Source organism: Cavia porcellus, unplaced genomic scaffold (assembly GCF_034190915.1).
Source record: "Cavia porcellus strain 051 isolate PalLab524CR breed Dunkin Hartley unplaced genomic scaffold, mCavPor4.1 scaffold_13, whole genome shotgun sequence".
In the NCBI taxonomy this organism is placed as follows: Eukaryota; Metazoa; Chordata; class Mammalia; order Rodentia; family Caviidae; genus Cavia; species Cavia porcellus.
Genome location: NW_026947496.1, coordinates 31,641,100 through 31,658,466, shown reverse-complemented (window position 1 = coordinate 31,658,466; position 17,367 = coordinate 31,641,100). Strand labels below are relative to the sequence as shown.

Genomic DNA, 17,367 nt, shown 5'->3' with positions numbered 1-17,367 from the left:
CTGGTTCTTTCCCTGGGCCTGCTGGGAATGATAGGCTGGGTACGGGGCGTGGGCCCGGGGTCAGTGCGGCTGAGACTACGACTCCCGGCAGGCACTGCGCCCGTCCGTCGCGCCCACCTGCTCGCCACGGGCCGAACACCGCCGCGCGTGCGCTGTGCTCGAAGATGGCACCTGCTGGCCGCGAGTGCGGATGCCTCGGCGGCGCAGGGGCTCGGGCGCTGCAACTTGTCTTGCTGCTGGGGGCTCTGGCCTGCGTGTGCGCCACAGAACACTACTCGCCGCTGTCCCTGCTCAAGCAGGAACTACAACACCGGCAGCAGCAGGAGGCCCCAGCGGGCGGCGGCTGTCTGCAATCGGGGGACTGGGCGGACCAGTACCCGGCAGAGTGTGGTGAGTGGGCCGGCGGCCTCAGACAGAGGGGACAGCCCGGGTATGGGCCTGATGTCGAGCGGCTTCCTCAAGGTTGAGTCCCCAGGAAGAGAAGAAGGGAGAGCCTGCGGCATCTGCGCGCAGACCCCCGGCTCGGCTTTGGGACTACTCGTGCCCACTGGTTGCCCCCAGGCCTACAGCTTGCGGGCACTGCAGCTGCACTCGCTGAAGTCTGGCGTTGTTAGGCTGTTCAGTAAATCACTGAAGACGCCTTTGGGCAAAACACGCACATTTTTTCTTTTGAGTTTCGCTGTGGGTTTTTTTACCTTCAGTCCCCATTCTGCCCTTCCCCCAGTGTGGATGCCCTTATGACTTGCTTTGGAAAGGGTGGAGGTCTCCCACTGTATGAACTGGATGGTTGCTGTTCAGACCCATTGCGGTGCTCTTTAACACCGTACACCTGCGAGGACAATATGTCCTTTTTAGCTGAGATGTCAAAATTAGCGCAATCTAATTTCCTTTTGGCTCATTCTGACTTTGGAAAGAGGTCTCACTCGTGGAGAGGTGACGACTTTACTTTATGACAGGCCTTATCTGATAATAGCATAAATACCATAGCCAGCACTACAGCTTGAAAAAAGAGTGGCCATTACCCAAGTGACTTTCAGTGGCGCTGTGAGAATGAATTACTTGTTGGCAAGATTGTCTCTCTGAATTGGAGCTGTTGCCTAAATACAAGGTTTTACTTTTCTCACAAGAGTGGTGTGAGGGGAAGGAGAAATAACCGATGGGTTGTTTGCTGTGTGCCCGGTACTGCTGTAAGTATGCTTAGTCTGTGCCTTGTATACTGGTGTATGAGAAAGGCAGTACCACCTCACTGAATGGCAGTACCTTGTCTGAAGCCCAGTGAACATACCACCTCCCTGAGGTCTAAGCTATAGCGGGAGGAACCTCTATGTCCTCTGCAGACGGTTTTTGTCTTAACCATTTACTGGTATAGTAAGAAAGCACACCTGTGGTGCTCACCCGCATAGCCTTTGTGTTGGGCAGATGTCTTCCTCTCCTCTCCCACGCCAACTCCCCCCACTTTCACTTTCCTCTTCCCCTTTTTCTTCTCCTCTCCTCTCTCCTTCCTCTTCCCTCCCCTTCCTCTCTCCCTCACTTCCTTAGTCATTGGTGATCACTGGCTAGAGGAGACTCAGTTTCTAGGCAGCAGAAAGTCAACTGGTATTCTTCATGCAGGTGGCTTGTTTCATTCTATGTCATCAAGTTTATATGCTAGTAGTGAATAATCCTTGTTTGAATCAACTCTGACTTGTGTGTTGAGATTTTCCCGGGTAATGATAAATGTGGTTTCTTATAAGCAAGACCATTGGAGGAGCCCTTTGATCTGCTGCTCCATTCCCTCACAAATGAAAAACATTGTCTGATGCTCCCTGCTTCAGAGGAGGAAGCCATGAGGTTTCAAACATAATGTATTTAGATATTTTAGTTTTCTTTATATCTACTCCATGCAATGCTTTTTTTTTCTCAGTTGGGATTTAAAATGAGCATTGGAAATGAGTAGCATGTGTCTTCTCAGTGCGTCTTCACACAGCCACCCTTAGCTGGTGTGCATGTCCTTGAGATGTGCAGCTGCACCCAGTCTGCTGGTCATTCTCAGAGCCAACTGCACACTACTTGGGGCTCCAGCCATTTCCTTCAGTGTTACCAGGTCATGTATGTGCCAAAAGCTGTCTCTGTTGCTATAGAGACTTCTGAAAAGCCTCTCATTTCTCCCTCTTTGCCCTGACAGTTATGTAGAAGCTGGACTCCGTGAAGCCTGTCTCGTCCTAGGATGTGAACAAATTCAGGATTTATAGTTAAGCATGTCCTACCTATGGGGTGGGGAATGGGGCAAAGTTATGTTCTCTGTCTCCAGAGCCCCTACATGATTGGCACAGTGGTCTAGATCAGTGCCACTGCCAGGACCTGGGACTGATCAGTGCTACAGAGTCACACAGACCTGATCTCACCACCTGTCAATCTTACCGCTGTCACTTGGCTTACTTGTCTAGCCATAAACCTGTTTGTGTCAAGATCACCTCTGTATGGAGGGCAAGTAGCACATTATGCTTCAGACTGCTTCTTGCAGCTTTCAGATGCAGATGGCTGAGTTGATGCCTGTGTGGGTCTAAATCTAGTAGTAAATCAAGCCACTTTCGGAGTACGTATTATGACAGAACCTCCAATGATTGTAGGTACAAAGATAGCTGCCAGTGGGAGCCACTAGTCCATAGGTATCAGGGAACTGGCTAGAAGCAGCAAGGTATTGTACTACAGCACCATCAAGGGGAATCATGGTCCCAAGGAATCGAGATCCTGTCATCCACTACTGAGGCAGCAAGCATGTCATGGGCCTCAGCTTGAGTTTTTTTTTTTTTTTTAAATTGATACTGGGATTTGAACTCATGACCTCAAATTTGCCAGGCAAGACACTGTGCTGCTGAGCTATATTCCTGCCCTCAGCTTGAGTTTTCTGTGTTCCCTGATCCGTAACTTCATATATATATATATATAATAAAACTAAATTCTTCCTTTCTTTATTACCTTGACTAGTTTTAGTTTGCCATTATGGAAGGAGATAACGAACAGAAGTTTTCCTGCAACTCTCCCAGTTTTCCTGTGACATACAGTGATTATAAATACTCTGCATTCCCTCAGTGCTGATGATGCTGTTTGTCTCCACTTACCCAGAAGGAAAATAAAGCAGAGAAGTTACACAAGGTTGAAATGTAAGGAACAGAGTCTAGATTTGAATCTGACCTCCTATTTGTATATCTTCAGTAATATTTGCATATTGATATGATTTCTTACTAACATTAACACATTCACCTCAGGGCCATAATTTGTATGTCTTCCTTCCAGATGACTTGAACCGCAATGGCCCATGTATCACTGTTCCATTGGATGACTTTATTTTTTATTAGTAAAAGACCTATAAATGTGGTTAGATCATTCATACATCAGTGGTAAAAGCTGCCTTATGGGACAGTCATGCCTGTACCCCTGTAGTTCAAGCCACCTGGCAGGAAGACATAATTGTTTAAAAATACTTGTGTTTTTGAAAATGTGCTGATAATCAGAAGAGTGAGTTTATATGATTTTTTTTTTTTTAAACTAGCAGGCTTTTGGCTGCTCGGAGGTGACAGTCTAGTACTTGATGCCTTAGGGTAGTTTCAAATAGCCGCCTACATCCCAGTGGTGATTCGTGTGGATGTATGTTGAATGCCTCAGTCAACTTGAATGATTAATTTACAGCCTTAAATAATTTTCTTTGGTTCGTTAAAATGAATAGTTCCAGAACTGAGATTATTTTCTCTTCTTAAAATTTTTTTGTGGGAAGAGAAAGAGCATTTAATGTCTAATTTTGACTGCAAAAGTAAGCACCTGAATGGTGTCTTGGTTAGTGAGGAGTGGGTCATTTAAATACAGGAAGTTGATCTTGCCCACAAAACACAGAAGTTGCTGTCCCAGAGGCAATGAGTGGGTCATAAATAGAAGAAAACTTGTGTACTGAGAACTGTTTCCTTTTTGGTTCTTGGAGGAAGTTAACCAAGTTTTGTGTTCTGTGGAAATATTGTAAGAACCTCTTCTTTTAGAGATATGCCCTGTCTTTTCTCTGGGTTAGTTTTTTGTGTGTGACCTTCTCTGTTTTTTGTTGTTGTTGTTTTTTTGGTACTGGGGATTGAACTCACAACTTTGTGTTTGCCAAGCAGGTACTTACGCCACTGAGCCAAACCCCTGGCCCTCCTTCTCTGGTTTTATGAGGGTCTCTCCAGAGCTCTTCTTCAGGGCTGACTGGTGGCAGTTCCCAGGTAAGAGACTGAGGCCTGAGGGAGGAGAGAGCTGTCCACTGGCATCACTGTGGATTTTTCTCCTGGAGACTAAATAGCATTTTTGAGAAACTGGCCTGGTTTAGTTACAAGTAGCATTTGAAGTGCAAGCTCTGTGAGGAGATAGCCTGTGATATTTGTAGACCTGTTCAGTTGTCACAGATATCTATGTCACTAAAAATTAAGTTACCTTTGAGATAGTCTAGGTACTACCAGACTTGCGATATGGGTTGATTTTTTTGGTTTTTGTTTTGTGAAATAGGGCTTCATTATGCAGTTTAGGCTTACCTTGAACTCAGTCCGGGCTGGCTTTGAACTCAGGGCAATCTTCCTACCTCAATATCCTGAGTACTGAGATAACAGGCATGCATCACTATACTGCTATCGTGAACAGAAACATCAAAACAACACCCAGGATTTGTAGGCAATCAACAGGCATTGATTGTGATCACTCCCAACTCTCAGGCCCCAGTCTATGGAGGTCTAGGCCTTTTATACAATACATAAGCAGAAGGTATAAAGGCAAGGCAAATCAGTCTGGCAGTTCCTCTGATTAGTTAACGGGTTAAGATCATTGGTTACAAGACTGGATTAATGGTCATGAAGCTTGGTACAATCAGGCATTCAGCATGTTTGGTTACACTCTTGTGGCTACAGGGGTCAGGAAAGTAATTACAAAGCCATGAAGCAGAACAAAGTTTTAAAAAGAACAATTTCTCTTGTACAGATTTTCCCCTTTTAATACCTGGCCAGAATTTCTTGAAGAGGCAGGATTTTAATATTGTTTGGATGATGTTTTCCAACATTTTCCTTTGGTTTTCTGTTTTATTTTACTTAAAATACGAGATATACAGAAAAATGTATGCATAGGAGGAGTATGTAGATTCCTGAATGTTCATAAATGGAACAAAGCAATAGTTACCTGTTTTTGACCTTATTAAAGAAGTCTGGCTGCATGCTGACTCTAGTCTCATTTGGATGGTATTTTATCTAGTTATCTCTGAGTCAGGGTCCAGCACAGGGCAGTGGACTCCCACTACACACGTGCCACATTCCTTGCTAGATGTTCAGGAGGCCTCCATCCAGAGATCTGTCCTCTACTCAGTGCTTTCTACAAGGCCAGGTAGCTTCTCTTGCTGTTTTTCCCTGTTTATCTGATCTTTCGTCACTAACCATCCCTGTCACTGCCTAGAGGCCACAGCATTCCCAGCTGAGTTACTGTCTGACACCATGGATGGGTTTGTGGGAAAGTTTGTAGCCCTTAAGAGTACGTGCTTCTTCGAGCATGGGCTGCACCTTTTGTCTTCAGACCCTAGGTGCCTGCTCACCTTTGCCTGCCTGCTCCTGGTTTGGCACCGTGTACTTTGCCTCTATGTCTCTATTCGTTCCTTTCCTTTAGATTTATACATTCTTCACTGTGTTCATTCTTATGTGTAGGTTAACATAGCTTTGATTAGATTACTTTAAAGCTTTGTTTAAAAATTTCTATCACTTCAGGATGGCTCTTGTGGGTTTTTATAATGTATTCATTACATGACTACTTTGTAATTCTCAGTGGAAAGTTTCTATTTTCAAGTTATTTTACAGTAGGTTTGCTGGATTTTCATTTTGTGTCTCCCCCCACCCCCATTTCATGATCTTCATTAAACATTCATGAGCAGTTCCTCATACTGGGTGGCAGATGCCCATACCATACTTTCTAGTGAAAATATGCACTTTAGCATAACAATAGCCAGCTGGCAATAGAGGAAACAATCTTTGTGTTCACACACTTGATTTGACAAAGTGTATACACATGTATCAAAGTATAAATGGATGAATTTTACTCACGTTATGTGCCGTTAGACTTTTGTGTATTTATAATTTTTTATTAAATATTTTTCTTACTTTTCTCAGCCAGATTCAGTACACTGTCGCATGAAAATTCACTTTTACAGCTTTGGGAGATTAAAAGTGAGTCATGAGGTGACTTGGCTACCTGTGATGACTTGAATCATGTAAGCTAAAGAAGTTAGCAAGATATGACAGATGTGACAGATGGAGAAGTACGGAATGAAGACCTTAGTTCAGATAAAGATGAAAACAGTAATATAAAGAAGTATTTAACTAGTCAAAATGCTACACAATGGTCATGTATACCTGGAATGAGTCCAATGTGAGTATTTGGTCAGGAAATGTTATTAGATCCTTGCCAGCCTGAAAACTATTGAATGGAATGCCAACACTTCTATTCAATGTTGCAAATTGATGTTTTGAAATACACTAATAATGAAATACAAGAAAACATTCTATATGTATCAGTAGTAAAAGTGAAAAATATATTTATCATGACACCTCACTGTCTAAACCAAAAGCTTTCGTAGCAGGACTTTATTATTCTAATCATTAGAATCTAAAGGATTTATGGAGAAGTGACAAGATGTGGTGTTGATTTGTAGAACAAAAATGACTCTCAAGAAATTTGGTATCCTTCAAAATTGCCTATGTTGTGACCACTAAAAGACCTGCCAAGAAAAAAAAAAAAAATCCAACAATTTGGCTGCTGTTTGGAAAACATTTATTCTAAATACCCATCATGTATTTAGTATTGACATTTTATTTTCCTGCTAAGTGGATGTTGTATAACAGGAAGCTCCTGACAAAAGAGGGAGACAGGAGAGGTGACCAGTGTGATCTGCCAAACAGGAAAGGAAAGCTAGGCACACGTGCTGTGAGTGTGAGTGAGACGTGTGCACGGAAGGTGCTGTTGTCGTGTCTTGGGTGTTACAATTGAAGCAAAGATTATTTCTGTGGTAGAGCTGTGCTTGTATTTTCATCGTAGTTCACATAGGAATTTATTTCTGCTACTATTTTTTAGATATTATAAGCAGGTAAACAACTGATGTTGAAAATGTTGATGTTCTACACACTCATTATATATTAAAAACTTAATATTTTATTGATATTTTATTTTCCTGTTAAGTACACAGTGTTTAAATTAGCTTTCCACTGAATGTCGATAAGCATTAAATGAAAAGGTTTTATCGTCAAAAGTTGAGGGGGTTCTGGGTAATTAAAGATAGTATAAATCTCAGGAAAAGGCGAGGTTCCTGTTATCACTGGTACAGTACTTTAGAGGGTTTATTTATTTATTTTGGATGTTCTCTCCAATACAGTAAGATGCTCAGTGAGTGTAAATATTATGAAGACCTTGATAAAGTTAGATACAGGTGTTAGTTATGAACCAAGTAAATGGAGATGATAATGAGATGTTGAGAGCTCAGTAATGTAGACTGATGCATAGTCAGCTCTGTCCAGTGAGATGCTGCTTTTTCTGCTGGACCATTTTCTGGGCTGAGCCTTCTGTGGATCTTTATCTGTTAATCCACAGCTTTCTTCAGACACTCTCATTGTGTATAGTTAAGAGCACATACTCCAGGTGCAAGCTCCCTCTCCACTGCATTTGCTAGGATATGACCTTGGGCGGATGACTCAAACCCCTCTGCCTCATTTTCCTTGTCTTTGGAGTTCAAAGGGTGACCATAGGAGGTCCCTGGATGTATCAGTCAATGTTATTCATATCCTCAGGAGGCTGTCCCTCGCCAAACCTGTCTATGTTTGTGTCTTACACTGCTGTTAGCTTGCATTCTGTGTGTGGCTCTGGATGCTTTTTGCAAGACTGGTCAGTTCTGGTTTTTGATGACTATTGAGTTAACGGTAGCTGGAACATTGTAGTTGCCAAGCAAAATTTATTGAATCAGTGATACTCAACAACTTTTTGAAAAGTACAGCAATATGTGTTAATTCTACATAAAAATTATACAACTTCATATAGGTTAAATAAAAGACTTGAATAAATTGAATTTTGTAGAGAATAAAGTATCATCCCCGTTAATCTATAATTTTAGTGTAATTTTAATAAAAACAATTGAGGAAAATTTTGTTTTACAACTTTAACAAAATAACTACTAGAAAAACATTTATACAAATGGTGAATAATTTTTGTGGGAAAATATGTATTTAAAGTAAATGTTCAACTAGAGATTGGACTACCACTCAGAACTGTAGCAAAGTGAAATTTAAATAGTGTTCAAGATTCCTTTGTGGAGAAGAATAAATTGAAACAGACACCAGTTACTATCATGTATTATAAAGATGACTGTCAAATTGGTAATTTAACCAGTGGTACTGGGACATTTGTGAAAGAGGTGATTGGAAATTATTCTTGGTGTCTTCTGTTGGGTCAGTCAGATAACTTTAGCAAAACGAGATACAAGTGGCTGATAACCCCAAAATTTGCTTTACTCATAGTATTTTCAGATTGGAAAAGATAAAGAATATTAATATTCTAAATGGAGAGAAATACAAACTAATAATGGGAACGCTGTTGTTACTACATACTGGAAAGGGAATGGTACAGTGCATATGGAAACGGTTAAAACTGTTCATACTTGGGGCTGGGGATTTAGCTCAGCGGCATAAGTGCCTGCCTTGCAAGCATGGGTTCATGAGTTCGATCCCTGGTACCGATTAAAAAAAAAGAAAAAAAAATTGTTCATACTCTTTGGCTCAGCCATTGTATTTGTTAGAATTTATCCTAATTGGGAAGGAAGAAGGGGAGAGGGAGAGGAGAGAGGGGGATGAAAAAATAATTAAGATGTGTTATGTACATGTACCGATTCCACTACACCCAGTCCCATAAGGTTTTATGATTATCCATGACTTATATTTTTGCAAATTTACCCAGTAGGGGTAAATTCTTTTAAAATTTTTATTAGTACATGTTTGCAGTACATAATGTTTACATTGTTTGTGTGGAGTCTAGCCTGTGCAAAGCCCTAGTTAAGTTCCATGCTGTGGAGCACTGTACAGCCAATTAAAATGGGTAGGATGTACATTTATTAAAATTGAAATAGATTCTGCACAGTGGGGGGCTGCTGGAGAGGAAGGAATGGAGTTCAAGACTGATAGCTCACCTTCCAGCCTCATGCTTTGCATTCTCCAGTAGAGACTCTCCTTTCTTTTAGCCTGGGTTATAGCTAACAGTCCCTTTGTGTTTTATTGCCTTTGTTTTTTGGACATAGTACTTTTTATGCAGCCCAGCCTAAATCCATACATCCTTATCCCTTCTTGTGTCTTAGAAAATTTACCATGTCAGCTCCAGTAATTGCCCAACATCCCAGGGCTGCTTAGGTGTATGTATCAGGCCTTGTTTCTAGTGGCTTAAGTATATGTGAGAATCTAGATTCTGTAAATTTTAAGTTCCTCAAAGACATAGGTTGATTTTGATGTTACCTTATAGTTTGCTGACCTCCTCAGATGGTACTTGGGATATAATTTGATGCTTTATATTGACTGTTGAATGAGAATGTATCGCTCCTTAATTTATTGGCGGTTAGGTTCTCTTTTCTTTCTTTCTTTCTTTCTTTTTTTTTTTTTTTTCTGGTACTGGGGATTGAACTCGACTTTGTGCTTGCCAGGCAGGCACTGTGTCACTGAGCTATACCCCTGGCCCATGTTGTCTGTTTTTTTTTTTTTTTTTTAAGGTGGGGTTCTCATAAAAACCACTTAAAAGTAAACAGTTGAGTGGCATACAGTGTATCCACAGTGTTGTACAACTACTTTAAAACATTTCTGTACTCCAAGGTAGACCCCCTTCCCCACGGAACAGTTTCTTCCTAGTTTCTCAGCCTCTGGCAACCACAAATACACATTTTTTTCTACAGATTTGGGCATTTTACATAAGTGAATTGTGTAATGTGTACTCCCTTGTGCTTGGCTTCTTTCTTTTATCCTAATATTTACAGGGTTTGTCCACCCTGTAATGTGTATCACTTCTTCATCTTTATGACTAAATACCACAATTTGTTTTTTCCCATCCATCTGTTGATGAACATTTCAACTGTTTCTATTTTTGGGCTATTGTGAATAGTACTGCTATGAACATGTGTTTACAGTACTTAAGTCCCTGCTTTTACTTCTGTAAGTGCAGGCATTTCTTGTTTAATGGCTGAGTATTCCTGTGACTGGGTTGTTTCTACATTGGTCACTAAATGAGGAACTGTATATAGTATGTGCATTACAGTGTCCAGAACAAAGAAATGCTCAAAGAAAACTCCAATTGGATGACTGCTTTTATTTGCACAATTATTACATACAATACTGTAATGTATAATAGAACATAAAACTATAGTACAATCAGCAAAAATTATAGTACTGCATAAACAGGCATATACCACTTATGTTAAAGTTTTTGGTAAATTGCCAATCTGTTTTCCACAGTGGGTACACCATTTTCTTTCTTTCTTTTTTTTTTTTTTTTAAAGTTCCCTTTTGGCTGGCTGGCTGGCTTGCTTGCTTGCTTTTTATTTCTGTCAGGGAATAAAGCCAGGCTCTCACACATGTACTCGATCCCTGCTAACCCCAATTCTTGTTGTGTATCTTTTTTTAAAAAAAGAAAATTTATGGCCACGCATGGTGGTGCACACTTGTAATCCCAGCGCTCAGGAGATCAGCCTGGACTACACAGTGAGACTTTGTCCCTAAAAACCATATTTATGTTTGCAGTGCACAGTGATTGCATTTATTATGGGGAGATGGTATGTATGTGTAACACGTCTTAATTCTTTTTACTTCCACTTGCCTTCCTCTCCCTCCTCCATTTTACTTTCTTACAAGCAGTGTGCAGAGTTTCCAATTTCTCTACATCCTTACCAACACTGTTTTGTGTTAATAGGCGTTATAGTGTGAGGAGGTTTTCATTTTGATTTGATTTGCATTTCTTTTTGTAATTAACAAAGATCCTGAGAATCATTTCATCTGTTTGTTGACCATTTGTGTATTGTTGGAGAATTGCCCATAGAGTCCTTTGCTCATTTAAATTGGTTGTCTTTTCCTTGTTTATATTCTCTGGATGTTAGAAGACTCATATTAGAAGACAGGAGTCTCCCTGCTTTGTTCACCCATGTGTGATACATTTTTTTTTAAACCTAAAGTAGATGCTGCTGCATAGGAATCTTCCTGGAGGAGCTCAGCCACTCCTAATTCCATCTGTGCAATGAGACAAGTATGCACTAGTGCTGTTTCTGCTCTTGTGACTTGTAGAAAAGTCATACCCTATTAGTCCCATCCCCCATCATGTCATCAGAAGCCTTGTCTGTCCTGTCTCCCGTTGCGGGGTGTCCATTCTCCCCACGCCACCTCCTTTTTTGAAACAGTCTTGCTATGCAGTTCAGGCTGGCTTTGAATTCACTGTAGCACTATCCTCCTGCCTCAACCTCCCAAGTGCTGGAATTACAAGCATCTTCTACCGCTCCTGGCTGTAGTCCCTTTTCACCATCAGGAAGCTTTGCTGTGTCCAGGGTGAATGTGAGGACCATCACTTGTGAATGTGTAAAACACCCACAAAATGTTAACATGTTACACACTGCAGAGGTGGAAGATAGGTGCCTCTTTTAGTTTTTTTTTTTTTTTTTTAAATATTTGTCTTTATTTTGGTTATGTGGATTTCTTAAATTTTCAGTTTCACTGTTAGGCACTCAAGGGCATAAATTTAAGGTAAGGAGGATAATGGCATGTTTGCTTTTCAGAGTCGTCCTTTTTGAACTTCCACGAGTCAGACTGCGAACCCAAAGGATCACCGCCCTGTGACTCCTTGCTTTCCCTCAACACTGAAAAGATTCTGGTATGCTCTTCTCTGTGTGCTTTCTGTGTTTGTGGCCTGAAGCCTCCTCCAAAAGGTGGAGTGAGGAGTGAGGGCCTGTTGCTTTTGTGTGCAGAGGTATAGCTAGGCCATCTGGCATTCATCACCAGGAATTATTTCATTTTATGAGTGGGATGATTGACGATTCTGGATCTAGGACTTTAAATTGTGAGGAATAAAGGGGAGCTCATGACTCAGCCTCATGTCTATGAGCCTTTTTTCTTTGGAGGCATAATAGAATCTTATTTTTCCAGTCTTGGCCTATGTACATATCTTTTGTATTTCTATTTTTTATTATTACCAACTAAATTGTATAGGGGAATCTCTTCAAGTATGCATGCGTGGCATCTGCCTGTCCATTTTAGTATGGCACCCATGGGCCTGCCTGTCCACATTACCACATTTGTCCAGTTCTCTGCCTGTCCACATTAACACCACTGTCCACGGCAGCTTGTCCACATACCTGTGTGTCCATGTTAGCACCACCTGTCCAGCACCTGCCCACATTCTCATGTCTGACCACTTCTGCCTGTCTCAGTGCCATTTGTGCACCTGCCTGTCTCTGCACATTTGCATGTTCATCTATGTCTGCCAGTGTCTACACATTTGTCTGCCTATCTACGTTAGCACATGTATGTCTACCTGTCTACATGTGTAGACATGCACATCTGTCTACATGTATGCTTACATGTGTCAGTGCAGCCATCTGTGTGTCTGCCTGTCCATGTTAGCATCCTTCATCCTGACCCCTCAAGGACTGGGAAGCTGAGCTCTCGATTGTCCAAGTTTAACGTATTTTTCCCCAGATACTTTCCTTTGATATTTCTGTAGATTTTGCTTAAAATTTCCCTTTAGGATACTTTTTCTTTTCCAAAAAAGGTTTGCCTTTTCATGTTAAAATTATATGGACTTGTCCAAAACCAGATTAGTGGCTGAGCATGATGTCACACACCTATAATCCCAGCACCAGGGAGGCTAAGGCAGGATTGTGAGTTTAGTGCCAATCTGGGTAACACAGTGAGTTCAAGGCCACCCTGAGCTACATCACAAGATCCTGCCTCAAAATGAAACAATCAGCCATCCATACTGGTCCATCTTGTGAGGTAGTGAACTGGCAATAACTGAAATATTTGTAGAAGTTGAATAGTCCCAGTTGGATGTTATGGGGATTCTTCTTCCTGATAGGAGGTCAAATATCTCCTTCCATTTGCCTTTCCAGTGACTTACAGAGAAGGCTCACCAGCCTCACGTTGCCACATCTCAAAGACAGCTTTCTGCCTCCCACTGTGGAAGCTCCTGGATACACAGTAAAAACCAGAGGGAACTGATAGGAGTTTCTACTGGTCAGAATTTTAACAAAAGACGTAAAGTATGGAACAGTCCCACAGTAATGAGGTTTCCTAAGTGATTTGTTTGGTACAGACTTCTGGAGGGGATGACCAAGGGGTGGGAGCCTCTTGACCACCTTCTGACCTGTGTCGTTTAACTTGTAGTTCTTTGGGGAGTTTTTGGTATTGGGAATCGAACTCAGGGCTCTACGCTTGCCAGACAGGTACTGTGCCCCTGAGCTATATATTCCCTGCTCCTTAACTAGTAGTTTTAAGTAAGCACTGACTTGTAAGTGACCTTGCTTGCTTTTCTCCCCACCCTCTTCCTTTTTTCTTCTCTGTCTCTGTCTCTATGTAAATTGAACTTGGCATTGTTTATGCTAGGCATCACTGAGCTCCATGTCCACGCCTTTTTATTTTGAGAGTTTTGCTAAATTGCCTGGGCTGGATTTGAACATCAATCCTTCTGCCTCCATCTTTGGAGTAGCTGAGGTTATAGGTGTGGGACACCATACCCAGCAGTCACTTGTATTTTGACATGAACTAGCTTGCACTTGACCTGTTTATAGGCAAATCAAGTTCCACTCTGTATCTGAACTTTAATTTGGACTTGGAATGTATAAGTAATATAAATGGAAATTACAACTTTAATTTGGACTTGGAATGTATAAGTAATATAAATGGAAATTCTTTGCAATTCTATTACTTGAGTCAATAAACAGGTCACATATTTCATGGCTAAGTAGTACCAGTCATTGACTAGATTTATATGGATTGGTCAGAAGAGTACTCTGTGTATAGTTATTTCCTATATAGACACCAGTGGCCTCTGTAGTATGGATTTAAGAAAAGACCCTAGTGGGGGTAGTCACAGAGTTCTAAGCACCTGGATTTGCCCAAAATGACAGACCTTTAATTCCTCCCTGCCTTAACTTTTCCTGTATATGCGTATGTAGGACTTTTAACTATCTTTTAGGTGATTCTGGTATGGAGTTATAATTCTAATGAGCATCCATAGGCTAAGTACATCATAACTTTCTGTTGACAATTGTGGTGAAATGGTAGATGTTCATATTATCAAACCTGATGTGTCTCCGAAACATACTAGAAATATCTCTTTGTTGGTGGACAAATACCGCATGTAAAAGTATCCCAGTTATCAAACCAACTATTTACTTTACTTTCCCCTAGTTTATGTTTTTGTTCAGCTCTCCAGTCTGCTATATTAAACAGAATGATTATGTTCATCACTTGGTGCACATTGTTTGTTATTCAGAAATGTCTTTTTTTTAGTCATATCTGTTCTTTATGTTATCCTTGCTGTTCAGCGTGTAGCTGTTGTTTCTGTAATGCTTTTAGGGTTTAGGACATGTTCAAGCCACATTTGAGTATTGAATGCTAGAATGTGGTCTGTGTAACATAATTGAAAGCAGCTGACAAGATAAATCCCTACAGAAGCACAGAGATGCTTTCTCTTGAAAACAGAAATGTGATAAGGGGAGGAAGCAAACCACTCACATTGGACTGTGCTCTTGAAATATGTGATTGGTAGGACTTAGAGCATTTACTTCTTTGTTTCCATTTAAATCAAATGTATCTTTAATTTTTTTAAACACAGATTTTTCATTCAACTTTTCCTTCATTTGTTATGAGCTAAAATTTGTTTGTTTGTTTTATCCCCCAGAGCCAGGCCAAGTCTATTGCAGAACAAAAGAGATTTCCATTTGCCACTGATAATGACAGCACAAATGAAGAGTTAGGTAAGACCTGAATCTGGGAATGTTTCTGGAATTTATGATTAGATGCAAAATAGGAAGGCAGGCAAAAGAGAGGGAGATCTCAGAGAGAGGGCTTGTCACTCTTGGCTAAGATTGCATGGGATATTCAGCTATACTGAAGTTCTGTGGATTACATCATTTTAAGAATGTAGGGACTATTCCAGTCCTGTGTTTCCATGGAAATTAATAAGTATGGTAATGAGCTCTTAAGCTGTTTCCATTCCTTAGAAGGTTACTTGTATGCTCTCAGCAAATGTGCATAGTAAAGAACAGAAAGCTGGATTGAATCTCAGAGCAGCACATCTCCAGTCTTGTCTTCTGTGACAGACAGAATAGCCAGGTTTATGTTATTCCTGTCCCTGGGTTGTGATTCTTGGATCTAAGCTCATGGTACAGGAAAATCAAATTCACTCAAGTCTGTAAATGAGCATCAGGGTCTGGTTTGTCCATGATGTGTGAAGTAGGCTATGCCCACTCAGATATACCCTGGATGTACCCTCCATCACCAGTGGGCTTATACTCAAGGGAGTGGAGCAGAAGAAATCCAAGGCAGGCAGTGCCACATGGGCCAGGCTATACCAAGTGCTGGTGGGAACTTTTCATCACTTAATTTAAGCATAATTCTTTATCTTTACCGTGGGTGTCCCTGTTTTAGGTTCAGACTGAACTGTCTTGTATTTCCTTTGCAGACAACTGAGAGCTATTTTGAAAGTGCTAATCACTTCTTGGTGACATTCGTTTAGGAAATTTTGAGAATTAGTTTCCCTTTAGAGCTTCAGACTTGGTCTTTTCTGAAATCCTTGGATTCTGTTCAGTCTGTATGCATTTATTAATAACTATCAAGAGCCTGGTATGTGACATGAGTATTCCAGTACACCCTAGGGGAGCATAGGGCCTTAGCTGGTGTAGGGCCTTTTCTGCAATTTTTCTTGAAAGACATCTGATTTTTTTTTTTTTTTTTTGTGAAATTTGGCCAGGCTATAGAGATTTGGATTATGTTCTTAAATCACAGAATTTTTCCCCTAAAATTAAGAAAATGTTCCACAGTGTTGTAGTTAGGGGTTGTGCAGAGAACAGTTAGAATCAGGATATGGAGTTTATAATATTATTTGTATAATGGTAACTGGGAGTTAACACAGGAAAATGCAGGAAATCTATCCACAACACCAAAGACATACAATATTTAGTCAAGGACCTAAATCCCACAGCAATGTCCCACATGAGTCCAGATAAAAACCCAGAGCTCATGACAGTGCCTCCCACGAGTCCAACTGGAGGTCCAGAGCCCACAAGAAGGACTCACGCCAGTCTCTTTTACGGATCCATGCTGGAAAGGCCCAAAGATCAGCAGTAGAAGCCAGAAAGTCTATGCTAGCAGGGTGAAGGAGCTGTGCTGGTGGGATGAGGGTTCTACGCTGGAGCCGAGAAGTCACACTCACAACAAAGACCAGGGCTGTCCTGAAAGGCACCACAGCCATCCTCAGCGACACAGAGGCCCTGAGCTCCTCCGACGACAAGCACAGTCAGGTACATGCCAGGAAGCAGCGTGACAAGTTGATTCTGGAGACCAAGTGGCACATGTCTTCCCCTCCAGAGCCAGGAAGCAATGCTTGATGTGAGGACCAAAGCTTCTCCATGAGAACCAACAGCTCAAACAACAACTCGTAGGAGAACCTACAATGCCTCCACACAACAATGCATTAACACCTCAACCCTCAACACCTCCCTTCTTCTCCACCTATTTATCCTGGCAACTTTCCTCAGGTGGAGCATCTTCACTCAGTGCCATGCTGATGTAATCCATCTGGTGTTAAGTTGACCACCAGTTCTTAATCCATAACACACAGGCTTTTAAAGCAAGACCCTCAGAGTTAGGAGCAGGGACAGGTCCTCATGATCATATGACTGGCTGGAATCTAAGCCTAGGTTTCAAACACCAGTTCGACCTTAATTTATCTTTTCAAAAAAACCAAGGTAAAAATAGCCTATTTATTTTAAAGGGTGCCTTCAGAAGCTTTTTGTTATCATAATGCTAAAGCTTTTCAAATTTTATTTTTCTTAGGTTGCATATAAAGATATTCCAAAGCACTTTGAGCATTTAGTGTTTCTGCCGTGTTTAATATTTTTCTGCTTTTAACTGTTAGGAAATATAAGCTCTAAAGGGCAGTAAATGTAGTTGCCCATGTATTTGAATACCTACTAGGTCATGGATTGAGAGGATATTATAATAAAGCTATTTTGTTTTCACAAAATCATGATCAAACTAGCCATTATGTTGAATGAAGAATAAAATGTTTTTTAGAAATTTAGTAGTATTGAAGAATTAGGGCAAATGT

At 41.0% G+C, this 17,367-nt stretch overlaps 1 protein-coding gene across 13 annotated transcripts in view; it reads left to right on the top strand.

The window, feature by feature from the left end:
• Window positions 1-123: 123 nt before the first annotated feature.
• The window catches only part of Ttc13 (tetratricopeptide repeat domain 13), a 61,175-nt gene continuing 43,931 nt past the window's right edge, over window positions 124-17,367 (top strand). For 8 of the 13 annotated variants that reach the window (XM_023566551.2, XM_013156471.3, XM_013156469.3 and 5 more), the window contains exons 1-3: window positions 125-390; window positions 11,813-11,907; window positions 14,938-15,013. In XM_023566551.2, coding sequence (XP_023422319.2) covers window positions 165-390; window positions 11,813-11,907; window positions 14,938-15,013 — 397 coding nt within the window. In that variant the 5' untranslated portion in view covers window positions 125-164. Of the gene's footprint in view, window positions 391-2,988; window positions 3,144-4,127; window positions 4,227-11,812; window positions 11,908-14,937; window positions 15,014-17,367 lie in introns of those variants that run through there. The other 5 variants (XM_063260033.1, XM_013156466.3, XM_063260031.1 and 2 more) reach the window with 2 other exon arrangements.